The following is a 17,349-nucleotide window of genomic DNA, read 5'->3' as shown; positions in this document are numbered from 1 at the left end:
CCTACCCATCTGGAGAACATTATCATTTCTCTGGGGGTTTCCATCTAGAAAGACAGCTACCGGGGCTGGGGATTTAGCTCAGTGGTAGGCGCTTACCTAGGAAGTGCAAGGCCCTGGGTTCGGTCCCCAGCTCAAAAAAGAACCAAAAAAAAAAAAAAAAAAAAAGAAAGACAGCTATCTCCTGACCCTGTGCTCTCCTGATCGTGTGTCTCAGTCCCACTCTGGATCCTCAATCTCTTTTCAGCCAACTGTCAGCCATTATGTAAGCAGTTTAGCTTATAGAGGGCTGTGGGGATAGAGAAGCCTTCATAGAAAGCTTGATCTGAGAGACAAATCTATTTTTCTTAGCATAATCTCTGTATCCAGAGAGCCAGTCTTACACTTTAAAAACTCAGATTTATTATTTCCATTCTCTTAGGTCATCTATGGCAAAGCTGTACAAAGGGCTGGCTTCCCAGTGTGCCAATGCTGGCCAAGATGCTTCCCCCACTGCAGGCCAGGAGGCTGTCCGAGACAGTGGGATCCACTCAGAAGAAATGCTCCAACCCTACCCTTCCACTCCCAGTTCTGCCCCTGCTGTCACGTAAGCATCTGTTGCTATGGAAACATTAACAGTATTGGCCTTGTAGACAATGTGTATAGGTAAGCACCTGCCATGGATTAGACATGAGTTCTGCAGAATTCCACCCTTTCTTTCCAACTCCCTTCACTCCACTCCAACCACTCAACACAAGTGATGGAGTTCCCTGGCCCTATTGTTTCCATAGTAACCACCAAGCATTTGCTCATCAAGATGTTTGGATCCCAGAAAAAGGAAAGAAGGGGCAGATTTAGAAAGTGCTGACAGGTGGCACTTGGGAGGCAGAGAGACAGGCAGAGGCAGAGGCTCTCTGAGTTCGAAGCCAGCCTGGACTACAGAGTGAGTTCCAGAATAGCCAGAGATACATAATAGAGGCCTTTCTCAAATTAAAAAAAAAAAAAAAGAAAAACAAAAAACCAAGAGTACTAAGAGGTGGAGAGTAGAAACTCACTTTGTGTATTACTTCAGATCTTGAAGTAGTGTGAAATATTTTCTTTCACCTACAACAAATAGAGGGGGAGATCTCCACTATAACCAGGCCAAACTATGGCTGTCATCATACTCTTCCAGACTAGAGTATTCATGTAAAGCCTGTTCATTTTTTTCACATCTATAAATTTGAACTCCTACGTTTCAAGGTCAGCCTTGCAAGCCCTTAAAATATTCAGTGTCAGTATTCACACGTGCATCCATATACAGTCCTGACAGAATTAAAATATAATTAAGTCAAATAGCCACTGTGGCCAGTATGCAGTAGTTCATTTACAGCTGTCTAGCAGGTAAGCAAAAACAAAGGTCCTAAGTAACAGGTGTCCTACACTTTTTAAACTGTAAAGCTTGCTATGTGCTCCCAGCCAACAGAACTACAGAGCTGGGCAAATTCAGGTCGTTTTTTACCTCACATCGATTTGTGGGTTGCTTGAGATGACAATCAAGATGCTTTACAGCCACAAAACTTTGAAAACATTTATTACAGAATTACAAAGTTTTCACGAGTTTATCCTCTATATCAGCATCCAGAGTAAAACAGTTTATTCAGGAACACAACTGTTTACGTGCCAAGATCTAGGGCTTGTTATCGAGCTCACTTCCCAGTATTCTATATGACTCTGTCACAGCAAGAAGTGAGATATATTGAAAAGAGATAGATGCCTTGAGACAGTGCCTGGTGGCGGGGAGGTTCAGACCTTCCACCAGACAAGTGATAGTGACAGCCTTTGTCTGCCGGCCATGTGATGTCTCAGTGACTGAGCTTGGAAACTCAGACTTTCCTGGCCGCTGTTTCCACTCTTTCAGGCAGGCCTAGGGATTCTTGAGAAAGACCCGCAGTCAGTTTGTGGAGCTTTTAAGTTAACCCACGAAGGTGCCTGGGAGATGAGGAGAGAAGCTGGCCTCTGGCCGATTGCTCGGCTAGAGCTCAGCAGTATTTGATCGCCTCTTTTGTACTGTTCCCCCCTTTAAAGACATCTGATGGCCCCAGCGAAGAAAGGCCAGCAGCAGCAGCAGCAGCAGCAGCAGCAGCAGAGCCTCATGGAGAGCATGCAGCCCGGGAAGCCAGGAGACTGGGAGATGGAGGGCAGAAAGCATGAGCGGCCCGAGAGCCTGCTGGCGCCAGCGCAGTTCTGTGCGGCCGAGCAGGACGTGAAGGCGCTCGCCGGGCCGCTGCAGGCCATCCCGGAGATGGACTTCGAGCCGTCCCCCGCCGAGCCGCTGGGCAACGTGGAGCGCTCCCTGCGCGGTCCGCCGGAGCTCCTGCCCGACGCGCGCGGCTTCGTGCCCGCTGGCTACGAGGAGTTCGAGTACGGGGGAGAGATCTTCGCGCTGCCCGCGCCCTACGACGAGGAGCCCTTCCAGGCGCCAGCGCTCTTCGACAACTGCTCGCCGGCCTCCTCCGAGTCCAGCCTGGACATCTGCTTCCTGCGGCCCGTCAGTTTCGCCATGGAGGCTGAGCGGCCCGAACACGCGCTGCAGCCGCTGCCCAAGAGCGCTACGTCGCCGGCGAGCAGCAGCGGCGCCTACAAGCTGGAGGCCGCGCAGGCGCAGGCACACGGGAAGGCCAAGCCGCTGAGCCGCTCGCTCAAGGAGTTCCCGCGCACGCCGCCCGCCGAGGGCGTGGCCCCGCGCCTCTACAGCACGCGCAGCAGCAGCGGAGGCCGCGCGCCGCTCAAGGTCGAGCGTGCTCCCGCATCCCACGGCCCCGCTGCCGCCGCCGCCGCCTCCCGCGGGGCGCCGCGGACCTTCTTCCCCCAACAGAGGTCCCAAAGCGAAAAACAGACCTATTTGGAAGTAAGGAGGGTAAAGTAAAACCCAGCCGACGCCCGCCTCGGCGCCCCGGGCCTAGATCTCAGGGCCAGTCCCGGTTCCCTTGGAGGGGAGGGAGCAGGCAGAGGCGGAGCCAGCACACGAGTGGTTACAGGATCTGGCCCTTGTGGCCTTCGAAGGCGAGTGGCAGGGCGTATACCACAGCGAGAGCACGAAGGCAGAGAGGGCGAGCAGGCACCCAGACGCACACAAAGAGTATGAATTAAGGAGTGAACGAATTTGTTCTATCTTACAGGCTGTAGGTCTGCCCGACGCACCTCCTAGACTAAATGTACAAAACTCCGAGAGCTGTGTGTTAGCCACTTCCAATATCTAGGGAGGACTAATGTAGACTTCGAAGTTTGTTGCAAAGCGAACCCTTGCTTTTTTAGAAAAGACTGTCTTGACTCAAACGCCTTTAGCTTCAAGGAGTGTTGAGGGATTTTGATATCTGTCCTTGGTGTCTCCAAGCCTTGGGATATTTAAAAGTATGTTCCATTACTAACCACGAAGAGGCAGATTCATGGGCAGACACATAAGATTTCAGTGCAACAAAAACAAGTGATTAAGCATATTGACAAGATAGCGCTTACCTGTGCCACCACCCTTTCGTTCCACTCATCATCAAGAGAGTCGGTTAGATCGATGGTTACAGACACATTTAATTTCCAGTGAACACAATACTTGTGTACCAGGCTCTCTGTGCTGATTGCCGAAGTTTCCGAAATCAACAGTGCAGAATGTCCCACAAGACACATGCTTAGCACACAGAATTGCGGTGTCCTGGGTTGGGGGCTTACAGGAGGGAGAGGTAAAACCCTCTTGGGTTGATGAGGTTACACAATGCGGGGTGGGAAATAAGGTCGTGAGCCTTTAAAGAAAAGATACCTGGGCATAGAATAGCTAGGTATGTTTTTCCTTCGGCCTAATGGGAAGGTAGAAAGAAAGCCACAGAAACAGGAGGGTTATGGATCATGGCAAGCGCTGGAGTTTGCCGCACCCGAGTTCCAGGAGTTAAACAGCAGAGGGAAACAACACCCAATACTGTGGTCTAGCGAAGCCCCCGACATTCTTCAGGAGTCCTGAGATTTTTTTTCTTCTTCTTTTGGCTCTGATTTCTTGTCTCCAAACTATAAAAATTCTGCCGGGCAAAATTTCTGAGACAATCTTAGATAATCTTGAACATTATTAGGAAGGGAAATAGAAGGGAATTAATAATACCTGTTCAAACTGGAAAAGGCAGAGGCGTACACCAAAATCTTTCAAGTAGTGCACTCTGCTATAAAGAATGTTCGTAAGAAAAGTGAGCTTTTGCCCTAACTCAGGTGAAAAATTTGAAAATTGTAACAATTATCAGGGGAAAACATATTAGAAACAACAAATACTGTATCTGAGAAGCAAAGAATAAGAAATATATTTGTGACTGCTTACTATACAAACCTCTAAGTAATAATATTCCAGCATTCCCTAACATGGGAAGACACGAGTCTGGTCAGGAAGAGACACCAAGGAAGAGTCATGCAGAGTTCAGGCGAGAAGGGGCTGAGCGTGGTTATACATGTTTGTGCATATGCATGTAACATACATGTTTGTGCTTGTGCATGTAACACAAGCATGCTTAAGTATATCTATATTTAAGGTGGGGATATGATTGGGGCTTCAGCTGCAAAAGATAACCCTGTAAAACTGTATCCTTAAAGGGTCAGTTGGGGTGAGCAAAACCGTCCTGCTTCTTCAAATCTACTCTACACGACCCCCTCCCCCAGCCATGTGGCCAGAGAGCCTCATAAAGCCAGTCTTCGTCATCTTTATTGAGAGTCAAGAGAGAAGACAGTGTGCTTTACCGCAGAAGGTGTCTGATTGGGCAGTAGGCACTCTGGGTTCTAACCCAGGTGCTGCCAAACAGCTACCTGCTTTTAGACAATTCCCATGGCATCTCTGTGCTTGCAGTTTTCTTATCTCTGCAAGTAAGATACTTAGGGGGCTGGGGAGATGGCTCAGTGTTGAAGAGCACTTGTTCTTCCAGAGGACCCAGGTTCAATTCCCACCACCCACATGGAAGCTTCCAACTGTCTATAACTCCAGTTCCAGGGGATCTGATGTCCCATTTTGGTCCCCTCCAGCATTAGACATGAACATGGTACCAGACATACATGGCAGAACACCAATACACATAACAATAAGTTTATATAAAAAGTAAGACATTTAGTGGGCAGCAAGAGGGCTCATCATATGTACTAACTGAAAGACCTGACTTTGGCCCATATCCCATAAATGGCAGAAGGGAACCAACTCCTTAAGGATTGTCTCTGACTTCCTCAGAGGCTCCCTGGCACCTGTGTGCCTGAACTCAAACTCATGCAATCAAAAATTGTAAAATTCGGGCTAGCGATGGCTCAGGAGATAAAGGCTCTTGCTGCCATGCTTGAGGACATGCCATTTGGCCCCAGAACTTAGATGTGGAAGGAAAACTGATTCTTGCAAGTTGTCCTGTGATCCTATCTGCCTCATAGGGTTATGAAGATCAGGCCAAATACAGTAGTTTAACAGTACATTTTCTAAAGTATGAAATGCTATAGCGATGAACGATATCAAGACCATGGTTCCACAGACAGATTTTCCTTAAACAATTTATGATTTTCCTGAAGGAAGGATTTGGTGTTGAGGTAAAGATCACTTTAATGGAGGTCCACAGTTGATAGGAGGCAAAAACAAGCCCCTTCCTGCTCCAAAGGTCTCCAAAATTCTCAGTCTGGAATGTCCTGTCTCCACCAGGTGTGGAGGCCAGCAGGATATAGCCTTGTCTTACTTGTTGTGGACACGTCCCACAATGTGGTCTTGGACATAGTAGTGGATGCATTAATCTAAAATCCAGAATCTGTAGACAGACCTACTGAATCAGAAGTTACTATGTAAGATTCATGGGTGTTTGATATAAACAGTAAGTGCATCGGGCAGAAGTCTGCCTGAAACCCCTAGCTTTCATAACAAGTATATATACATCAGAGATTCCTGCTTTAGAGACTCCAGGATGGGGCTTAAGAATCTGTGTTTCTAGGTGAAAGTAAGTGTGGATGGTCCTAGGGTGCCAGGAATGTACTTTGAGAAACATTACACTAAACCACCAGGACACTAGTCTCCATAGTTAAGTCAGGAATCTTCGTGGCATTTCAGAGACTTTTCAGGTCCGCTGCTACAACCCCAAGTGAAATTCTCAAAGTCAGATCTAGGTGTTTCCTAGAAAAACCTGTTGCCCATGCTTTGGTCCTCACAAGCACTCAGCTACCCAGCTGGACTGGCAGGGCCCTGGTGGTGGTTTTTGCTTTGACTTTTTATGGTGTCTTAGGGTTTTACTGCTGTGAACAGACACCATGACCAAGGCAACTTTGATAAGAGCAACCTTTAATTGGGTCTGGCTTACAGGGTCAGTAGTTCAGTCCATTGTCATCAAGGCAGGAACAAGGCAGCATCCAGGCAGGCATGGTACAGGAGGAGCTGAGAGTTCTACATCTTCATCTGAAGGCTGCTAGCAGAAGACTGCCTTCCAGGCAGCTAGGATGAGGGTATTTTATTTTTAAAAGATTTTATTTATTTCATGTATGTGAGTCCACTGTCACTGTCTTCAGACACACCAGAAGAGGGCATGAGATTCCATTACAGATGGTTGTGAGCCGCCATGTGGCTGCTGGGAATTGAACTCAGAACCTCTGGAAGAGCAGCCAGTGCTGAGCCATCTCCAGCTTTAAGGATGAAGGTCTTAAAGCCCACACCCACAGTGACACACCTACTCCAACAAGGCCACACTTCCCAAGAGTGCCACACCTTCTAATAGTGCCACTTCCTGTGTGAGCATATACAAACCATTACGTTCCACTCTCAAACATATGAGTCTATGGGAGCCATACCTAAACATAGCATAATGCAAAATACATTCAGTCCAACTTTCAAAGTCCCCATAGTCTATAACCGTCTCAGCAATGTTATAAATCCAAAGATCAAAGTCTCTTCTGAATTCATCCAATCACTTAACTGTAATCCCCAAAGCGAGACAGGAAACCAGTTGGGCAAACTCCAAACCCTGCATCTCCATATCTGATGTCAAGGCAGTCTTCAGATACCCAACTCCTTTTTCATCTTTGTTAACTGCAACAAACTTCTTTCCGCTGGCCTGGTTCTACTCCCTGTTAGCAGCTTTCCTCCGCAGGTATCCCAAGGCTCTGGCATCTCAAACATCTTCGGTCCACCAAGGTAGTGTCAATGTCACAGCTTCTTGTTTCAGTGTCCAGGATCCACACAGATCATCCTGGCTCCTCCTAAGGGCTGATGTCACTTCTCCAGCTCTGCCCTCTGTAGCACTCTAAGCTCAGGTGATCCACTCCACTGCTGCTGCTGTTCTTGGTGGTCATCCCATGATATTTGCATCTCCAGTATACTGGGCTCTTCTGCTACAACTAGGCTTCACCAGTAGCCTCTCATAGGCGCTCTTCAGGGTGCCAACCCTCAACTCCTTTGCATGACCCCTTCAGTCCTGGACCATCAACTGCAATGCACCTTCACCAATGGTCTTCCATGGCCTCTCACAGTGCCAAGCCTCAGCTGCTCTCCATGGCCCCTTCATGCCTTCAAAACCAGTACCACCCGGGTGACTCTCACACATTACCAAGTGCAGCTGCAGCACGAGGTACAACCTTGGCTATCTCTGGAACACAGCCTCTTTCTGCTCTCAGAAAACACTCCCAGAAGATTTCACCTCAGTGATTCTGGTCTTTTAATCACCACTTATTTCTTAGCTCCAGCTAACCTGCATCAATTGTCCCAGTAGTCCCTTTTATTCTGGACCCTAAAGCCAGAGCCACATGGCCAAAGCCGCTGACTTCTGCTGCTTGCTGGGGCTGGAACATGGTCCCTTGTTCTATTCCATTATCCTAGCTTTCTGCTTCCCAATTCCTTCACTGCCTAAGCTTGGCTGTCGTGGAAATTGCTCTGTAAACTGACTTTGAACTCAGAGATCTGCATGCCTGTCTCTTAAGCACTGGGATTAAAGGTGTGGTCCACCAAGCTTGGACTTAAGTTTTTCTTCACCTAGAACTTGCTGTGTTCTAGGCTGGCCTTGAACTCTAAGGTCTGCTTGTCTTTGCCTCCTGGGATTAAAGGCTTGTACTGTCATGCCCGGACCTAACTTAACTGGGTAGGATCTTGCCCCAAGGTCACTATTCCCTTAATTCAAATAATATTCTTGAACACAGGATTCAGCACCGTTTCACTTCCTGGTGCCCCTTAAATGCCATCTATTTTATATTTTTCTTTTCTAAGCTTGCTACACTTGTTCAAAATGCTCTCCAGGAGACCTAACCAGAGAACAAAGTCTCTGCTGGACTTGAGATGTCCTTTGACAATGTATGTAATTAATACAAATCTCTTTACCTCAGCCTCAGGTAGATGCTTCAAACAAGGGCAAACAGCAGTGACATTCTTTACCAATGTACCGCAGAACAGTGTGTACACCACAGATTGAAACTCTTCTCCTGTGAAACCTCTTGGGCCAGGTCTGCACAGTTCAAATCACTCACAGCAATAAAGTCTTCCGTATTCCTTCTAGGATAGCCCATTAAGTCCCACTTAAAGCATTCCACTGCTTCCTGAATCCAAAATCCTCAAATTCACATTCTTCCAAACAAAAGCGTGGCCAGGACTATCACAGCAATACCCTAGTCCTGGTACCAGATGTACTGGTTACTCTTATGTCTTAGTTAGGGTTTTACCGCTGTGAAGAGACACCATGACCAAGGCAACTCTTATAAAGGACAGCATTTAATTGGGGCTGGCTTACAGGGTCAGAGATTCAGTCCATTATCATCATGGTGGGAGCATGGCAGCATCCAGGCAGGCATGGTGCAGAAGGAGCTGAGAGTTCTACATCTTCCTCTGAAGGCTGCTAGCAGAAGACTGCCTTCAGGCAGCTAGGATGAGGGTCTTATAGCTCACACCCAAAGTGACACACCCACTCCACCAAGGCCACACCTTCTAATAGTGCCACTCCCTGTGCTGAGCATATACAAACCATAACACAGGGTTTTCGAAGTTAAGCAGCTGCTTTAGATCTTTTTGAATCACAGTCATTTCAAGATAAACATTCTGTTCATGCAGGATATAAGTTTTTGTACATACGTAATACATTCTTATGTATGCACTTAAGTGTATGTGCACATGATAATACAGCTCACATTTGAAAATAAACAAGTGCACAAAAAGTATCTTTATTTTTAATTGTACTCTAAATATGGATCGAATTACATAAATAGGTTGAAAAAGCATATTTATAATTTAGATACATGAGCTGATATTTCTCAACAGTTCTGACCTCTAACCTCATAAAATACAGAATTATGAACACAATTTTAAAATTATGGTTCCATTGTTGAGCATCCTAATTGATCTCTATTTCCCTCGACAGTGAAACAACAACACTAACAAAGACCTTTAATATTAAGTTTTCTTGTTTTGTAGAAAGAGAAACATACCCAACAATGTCAGGTGTCAAGTGTTGGCTTATTCAGCAAGACACAGTTGATGCCAGAACAAAGTTTATTTTCTATATCTATGGGAGCCCTAGAGATGGCTCAGTGGTTAGGAGCACCGGCTGCTCTTCCAGAGGACCCAGGATCAATTCTCAGCATCCACACGGTGGCTCACTGCTATCTGTGACTCCAGTTCTGGTAGATCCAGTGCCCTCTTCTGGCCTCTATAAGTACCAGGCATGCACGTGGTGCACAGACATAAGAACAGGCAAAATACCCACACAGAGAAAAGGAAAAAAAGAAGAACGTATTCATGGATAATCTCTTAGCAGCTTAGTAGAAACTCGAGATGTCTTGGAAGAAAAACCTAAGCTGGGAAAGGCCTTCATCAGGTGGCTGTAGCCAGGCCTTAGAGTCATTTTCTTGGTGACTAGTGGATAGAGGAGGATGCGGTCCCAGGACCCAGGGTGTGTGTGGGGGGAGGGGCGCTGTCCCCAGGCAGGTGTTCTAAATCAGTCAGAGCAAACCGGGGACACTAGGCAATGAGCATTGTCTCTCCGTGGTTTCTGCTTCCGTTCCTGTCTCCAGGTTACTGCCCTGAATTCCTGCCCTGACTTCCCTCGGTGCTGGGCTGGTACCTGGAAGTGTAATCTTTCCCAGTTGCTTTTGGGTCATGGCCTTTATCAATCACCCGGATAGAAAGCAAAGCAGGACAGAGGGGACCTGTGGGGTTAGCTTTCTCCTGCCACAGGTAGACTTGGGAGTAGGAGAGCCAAGTGGCAAAGCCACAGTCCCACAGCCAGGGCAGATTTTCCCGGAAAAGAGTGAAAAAACATTCCTTTTTTGTGTTTCCAGGAGATGCACCTAGAGGATGCCACCCGGTTCTGTCCAAAGGAAGAAAGAGAGAGTGAACAGACTTCTTTCAGCGATCAAAATCCCAGGCAAGACCAGAAAGGGGGCTTTCGCAGCTCATTCCGCAAGCTCTTTAAAAAGAAGTGAGTAGCCCTTGGATAAAACAGTGTTTAACTCATTTCCCTCTGACAGGAACCTGAGGTTTTAACAGTAGTAATTGCTAAGTAGCCTGGTCATACACCACTGTTTTAAATTTAGTGTCTGTATCCAATTTCTGAACAGAAGCAAACAGCTCCCCCGCTGTGTCTTAAAATCCTTCCTCCTCAGTCTTAACATTGCCTGGAGAGGAATGAACAGAGGGCTACCCTGGCCAGTGGTTGAGAGGGTGTGATCCTCTCTGGGAGGAGCTGGTGTTGAGTGAGACTCCTCCCCCTGGGGAAAGTGTTCTTCAGCACTCCTGCCCACATGGGCCTCGCTATCCGTGTTCTTAGAAACGCACACTGATAACTCCCTAAGGGTTTCCCGGATCGAGTGGGTTTTGCTCAGGTCCCTTTGAAGACTTCAGAGTGTCCATATTAGACGGGTGCTCGTGCTCTCTAAGTCTTACTGTGGCGTGAAGCAGTATTCCAGCAGGCATTGTGGCCAGTGTCATGTTGCAGATTGGGAGGTAGGGCCAGGCCCCAGTAAGGAAGAGAGACGTGACCCCAAGTGGCTCAGCAGTCCAGCCTTTGCCTGCCTGGGTGGACCTCAGACCTGCCTTCCTCTCCCTTGGGGAGATCTGCATGCTATTTACTTCCTCTTAGTAGAGATCATTTTAAGTCAGCCTCAAGTCTATTTTTTAACTGTGAGAAAAACTAAATGAAGGCGTTATTGTTGCCTTTGGAAACCACTTTCTCCTTGAAAGCAGAGTTACTGGTTGATTTAGATACTGGTCTTGATAGAAGAAGGGGGAAAGCCTGCAGTTGGCTCTCTGTTTTAATGATTTGTCTAATTCTCCTGCAGTGGGAGGGTGATGTTGGGACTAGTGGGTATCTGATTGTTGGTCCTTGCCTGTTGTTACTAGAAGGAGGAGGAAGAGGAGAGAAGAACATCGGTTCTACAGTTAACCACAGCCCTACAGTCTCCTTCCATGCAGTTAACCACAGCCCTACAGTCTCCTTCCATGCAGTTAACCACAGCCCTACAGTCTCCTTCCAGTTTTGCTAGGCAACCTAATGCATGCATGACTGTTGCTGGACCCTCAAGCCACCTTATGTAGGGACTGAGGCAGAAGCACTGTTTCTCCCTCTCTAGGATTATGGATTTAGGTTTTTCTTGGTCTGTAACTGCTGATGACATGACCGAGAAGAAGTAGACAACTTCCCAGTGTGAACTTGAGTTTAGGTTCTAAGTCCTTTGAAAAACTCCACACTCCTAAGGATACACACTGTTTGAGTCTGTTGATAATTTCTAAGTCATAAGCTTCCCAAAAGAAACAATTGTCTGTCACCGAGTATCATTTATAACGACTGAGCACCAACCCTGCCATTGGTTCCTTCACACATTCCTGTCTATCGAAGAGGTGTTAAAGGAGAAAGGCCCTGTCAGTCATACGGGGCACAGGGAGGAGATTTGCCCCTTTATCCAGGGAGCAGCTCTAGCCGAGGTGAGGAGGAAGAGGAGGAGAACCCTGGAACTGGGGAACGCAGGACAGTGAGTGGGTTGTCTGAAATAGAAGCTAGATGATTCTAGATGGGTTCTCTGAAAAGTGCTCCCACACTGGGTGGGAGATTGCTCAAGAAATTAGGGTCTTTTCTAGTCTGTGTATTTGCTGTATTTATTGTGGGCAGTCTGAATAGTTAGTTACATCGCCCCAAACCATGTGCTGTTGGGCCTATAATTTTAATATTATAGAAGGCCAGGTTTTAATCTTGCTCGAGCTCCCTGCCCCCACGGACCTTGGTACGATGCAGATTACTTGCTGTGGCTCTCCAGATTCACCCTGCTTAGCTGCCTCCAGCCCCCTCCACCCCCCACAAGGCTGACATGTTTCTTAGGACAGAGGTCAGTGTATTCTCTCAGTCCTTCCTTAGAGTCTGCACGAGTCACACCACTATCCACAGTAATGGCTCTGTCCTTTGTACTTGGAATGTGCAGTATTTTCTGAGTGGAGGTGACGGTGGGGCCACCGAGAGCCCTCCTCTGGCAGACTTTCCTGGCTTAGAAGGCCTGGTCTAGTCACTTAGCACCGTGCAGGCGGCCTCACTACAGCTGTGTGCTTAGGGAGTCCTTGGGGAGTGGCAAGGGTTAAAGAAGCAAGTTCAATATAGTCTCTTCTGGCATTTTCGTCTGAAGACCATGGAAAGTCTATTAAGAACCACACTCCTGTCTGGTATCACGGAGAGAAGGGCCTGCGCCTTTAACTCAGATGGGAATACACCGTTCTTGTGTGTGTGCACAATTCCAGACATGCACATAGGACCACGAATGGCATGGTCCCAGCCATTGCACAGGAACCTGCCCTCTGAACCCAGGGATGTGTAACAGGAGAGATAAACTGTCCCTTCTAGAGGAGTCTATATGGAGATTACTAAAGACGAACCTAGGTTATTGTAAAAGAGGAGGTGCAGGTAGAGAACTGTCAAACCATTCTGTGTGTCAGGAAACCAGTTGGCAGCAGGCCTGGTGACCTTAAGTAGCTAAACCTGGGTACTGGAACATTCAGAGCCTGGCCTCCCAGGAGAGCCACCGTGTCATGCTTGGGGCTTGGTCTCTCCCCTGTAGCGCTCCGAGCTTCGGTCCTCTCTACACTGACACACTTTTTGTTCCATAGGGGCTTGTTTGGCTGGTGGCCCCACACACCCAGAGTGCTGCTTCGGGATGAAGCTAGGCATGGAGCCACAAGCAACAGAAAACCCGAGAAAGGGTTCTCTTCCCTCTGAGGCGGGGAGGGCCGAGTGCCCATGCCCACAAGGACTCAAAAGGCAGAGTCAAGTTGACATCATAAAAAAATTCTGAAAAAGTGCCCACGATATTTGAGGAAAAGGGTAACCTTTTATTGTTTCCATCTCAGGCGCATTTGCCCTGGGGAGATACCAGATCATAGATCCCCGAAAGCTCTGCAGAGCTGGTCAGAAGGAAGACTACTAACTAAAGTCTGAGTGTTACATGACCTTACACACTTTAAATGTGACCCTTACCTGTTAGGAACAGACCTGATAGCAATGGCCAACCCTTACCCCTCCTCCCTTAGAGTAAGACGAAAGCTAGACTTTCCCCCTGGAAGAGTGTATATGACACTGTCAAAGACTTAAATCCAGACCATCATCAAAGCTGAGGCGAATGCTTTCGCATCTTTGTGTCTGACTCCTAGGCTTGGGAGTAAGTACTCTGAGCTGGGCAGAGCAGTGAGGAGACACCAGGTAAGGCAGGTGAGCAGCCCGGAGCCTCCACTTTGAGCGTTCATTTTCTGAGCACAGAAGCTAAAGAACATGGCTCTGAATGCTGACTATATTTTTCACCCCTTCACTTCCTTTTCAGTACTTTGTAATTTATATGATTATTTCTAGTCCAGCTATCATACCCCACCCATCACTTCAAATCTATTTCATCACACATGGTCAGGAGCCCTTCTGCAGCCTGGATATTGGGCTGTCAGGGAGCCCCATTTTGTTTGGTGTCCTCCCACAGTGTATACGCCTCCCTGTGGAGCAGTGCATAGAACAGAAGGCAGAAATCTAACGTCACTTGGTTCTCTTATATTCACATTCTCTACCTCCTAACACCCATCCCAAGCCCACTCTTCCTTTTACCACTTTGAAGTTCTGTCTTACCTCGTTTAGTTTTCTTATGTAAATTTCAAATTCAAGAGGGGATGTTTTAAAAGGATGAGATTACCAGCTCTGATTGGGAATGCTTCTCAGTAAGTCATCCGAGTCAGTCAGTTAAACCTTTAGTGTACCAGGTTCTGCCCAGCACAAAGCAAGTAGAAGAAATAACTGCTGCCTGTTTGGAGCTTATAGTTCAGTGTAAGGCGAGCATAGCTGCAAGTTATAATCTACATCACATATTAAGAGAATCTTATTCGTCACCCTGTAGACGCAATGGGTGACTTTCTCCACCATCAGGACAGGTGCTTCCCCACCTCCTCCTATCCTCTGCATCTGAATGCCCTGACTCCTTCAAGGAAGGCAGTCTTTCATATCAGAGCCCAGCCGTTCTCTGGAGACTCTGTGGCACTTGATGTGCCTCTCTTCCTCACTCCAGGACTTTCAGGGTTATCTGCTGCAAAGTTGCACTTCCTGACCTACCCAGCTTGCAATTTTCTTTTTTGCTGTCCCTTGAAGGAAGTTAGTAACAAGTTCATTCTGTTTCTGTCCATTTTCATTTCTGTCAAGTTAACATGTGTCAAGATATATTGACAGCCAGTGTACCCTTTCCAGAGAGTCCCTGCCTGTCCCTTTAGTGTCTGCTTAGATGTGCCCTGCAGTCTGCCAAAATTGTGTAGGGTATTCAGAAGCCTTCTGTGTGTTTTACAAAGAAAGGGAATAAAAAGAAAACATACCATCTCCTTCTCATAGATTCTGCAGGGCGATTCCCCTGCTTATTGATGCTAGACCTCTGGAAGAGTCCAGATACCTACAGTATGTTGAGCACTATAAAAGTCAGCTAAAACTGTTTCTAGAAGGTGAAAATGAGCTTGGGATCATTGCTGCAGTAGAATTCTGTATTTTGAAAACAATTAGTAAGTTAGCCACTTAATTACTTAGTAATTAACATTCAGAAATGTAGACATCTGTACTGGAAGCAAAGGGAAGGTCCATTTTGTAAGAAGAGCAGTTTAAAAAAAAGTCTGAGCTGAGTTTATGGAAACTAGACAGGGCGATTTTGGCATTTGTTTCAGAAATGGGAACTCAACTGGTGAAGATTTCTGTGGTCCTTGGGGCTGGTGGTGACATCAGAGCTTTCCCATTTCCAGGTAAACTCCAAACAGTTGCATGTGGGAACCTAAAAGTATGACGTGTTGGGCTTTGGAGAGATCAGACGTGAGTTAGAGGGAAAGTGTGAAGCGAAGGCTTTACCGTAGACTAACGCTGAGAAATTCTTGTGAGGGAAAAAATTGAAAATAGACAACAGCAATTGAACTCCTGCCTCCTGCCCTAAACCAGAAGGGCTTCTAGGCTCCCACATAGCAGAAGACAGGGAAAGAATGAATGGCCAAGATGTAATTTACTAACATTTGGGGCATATGCCAATCAGGGATGATCTGACCTGGAGGGAGGCAGTAGTTCTGAGAGCTGAAAGCAAGCTGGAGTTTTAGGGCAGTCGTGAGTCTGTTTCTAGGGAGTTTAGGTTGATTCCCGAAAAGAGAAGTTTACCCCATCAGACTCTTTCCCTCTATAGGATGTAGTAGGAATGCACCCCTTTCTAACCAGAAGTAAAAGCATGTTAGCTAGCTATGGCTTCATTTCTTTTAGCAAATTGAAAAATAAAAACATCTAGTCCATTTATCAGGTTTCCAGATGTCTTTAGTGTTTCTGTAGGGCCGGTGTTTTTACTTGAAGAATAGAAAAGGATGTTTGAATTCTTCCCAACAAACTCCATAAATACAGATTCATAATTAATAGCAATACTTATTAATAACAAGTACTCGGGCTGGGCTTCTATTGCAGTAGAACACTTGCCTTTCGTGTGAGGGCCTATGGTTGATCCCCTGTACTACCAAAGTAGAGCAAAGTAAAGCCCCTCACCCCCCCCCAAAAGAGTAACCAACAGAAATCTCCCAAAAAACCAAGGACACAAAAATAGTGAGTGTCCCAATGACAGTGTGAGGACTTGAGGCAAGTTACCCTGCACTTGTGTTTAGGGAAAGCTCGTCTGATGCAGTGTGTGGAGGAACTGTTCCCTTGCACGGGCTCTGGAACACCGCTTTCATACATCCTAAGTAGGACTCGGACACTGGGTCTCGGTTCCTGAGCTCGTTCTACCCACTCAAGCTCCAAGTTTAAACTAGTGAGAGGGCTTCAGTCTAGTTGCATACGAGATTATTTCTAGAAAGCCTCCTCCCTCTAGGACTTCTGACATGAACAGACTGGAGAAGGTACAGAATGGAATGGATTGTCTAACCAGGAGAAAGGAAGAATGCGTCCCGGACTGGGCACTCAGACGGACTGGGCTAACTACCCATTAGTCTTGGTTTCCTTTGCGGTGGTTGACATAACTGTACTGACTTCTGCATTCTACCAAATGTAGCATCTGTGTGGTTGGTTTCAATAAATCTTTCCTTTAAAAATGAAAACAAGCAAAAGCAAGAGTGTGTAATGTAATGTTTAGATTAAGCAAGAGCCCCTGATAACCATTTGAATTTCAGGGCCTTGGTAACCTGTGGACAGTTATTTCATTGAATCAAAAATAGATATTGTTGTGCTTTCTTCCTGCTCCAGTGTCCTACACGGTGACTAACACTGACATAGGCAGTTGTCACAGTAGCCCCCATGAAGCACTAGAGAGATTCTGTGTGTTCACTGCGAAGTTTAGATGCACATATCTTAAGTTTTGAAATCCAGGGGAGTAAAAATGATTCCAGGTCTAGGAGGCAACTGTTTTACAATGCGAAACAATTTGGATAGATAAATACTTGAAGACAATTAAAACCAAATCAACCTGTACTTTATCTGTGTGCTGAGATTTTAGGTCCAGTGGATCAGAATACAGGGAAAAAACTAATGAGAACCCCTCAATGGATCCTTCACCCACCAAACAAGATTTCTTCAGAAACCGACTTGCTCTTGCAAATGACCTTGACCAAGGAACAGCTGTGTAAATACATTTACAGTTGTATTGTCGAGTGGTAAGAGGAGGGTAAAAGCTTGTATATATCTCTGTAGGAATATATATATATATATCAATGTATAAATCCCTAAGGAAAACTAATATAAATATTTACATATGAAACTAAATCAACATACAAGATACTGAAGAGATGAAGATTAGTGTACGGTTAAGACTTGGCTCTATGAACCTCAACACTTGGGAAAAGGGAAATGAAGACTTTCCACATCATTACAGAAAAGAAAACATATTAAATTTGGAGGAAAATAAATGTTTGTAAGAACAAAC

At 46.4% G+C, this 17,349-nt stretch overlaps 1 protein-coding gene across 5 annotated transcripts in view; it reads left to right on the top strand.

Moving 5' to 3' along the window:
• The window catches only part of Arhgef33 (Rho guanine nucleotide exchange factor 33), a 56,475-nt gene extending 39,465 nt beyond the window's left edge, over window positions 1-17,010 (top strand). The window contains exons 12-16 of one of the 5 annotated variants that reach the window (XM_032908825.1): window positions 419-583; window positions 2,044-2,875; window positions 10,255-10,394; window positions 15,134-15,208; window positions 16,924-17,010. In XM_032908825.1, coding sequence (XP_032764716.1) covers window positions 419-583; window positions 2,044-2,875; window positions 10,255-10,394; window positions 15,134-15,185 — 1,189 coding nt within the window. In that variant the 3' untranslated portion in view covers window positions 15,186-15,208; window positions 16,924-17,010. Of the gene's footprint in view, window positions 1-418; window positions 584-2,043; window positions 2,876-10,254; window positions 10,395-15,133; window positions 15,209-16,096; window positions 16,477-16,916 lie in introns of those variants that run through there. The other 4 variants (XM_032908827.1, XM_032908828.1, XM_032908826.1 and 1 more) reach the window with 4 other exon arrangements.
• Window positions 17,011-17,349: the final 339 nt, after the last annotated feature.

Source organism: Rattus rattus, chromosome 7, assembly GCF_011064425.1.
Source record: "Rattus rattus isolate New Zealand chromosome 7, Rrattus_CSIRO_v1, whole genome shotgun sequence".
NCBI lineage: Eukaryota > Metazoa > Chordata > Mammalia > Rodentia > Muridae > Rattus > Rattus rattus.
The sequence above is the reverse complement of the archived record's forward strand: the minus strand, read 5'-3'. Positions and strand labels throughout refer to the sequence as shown.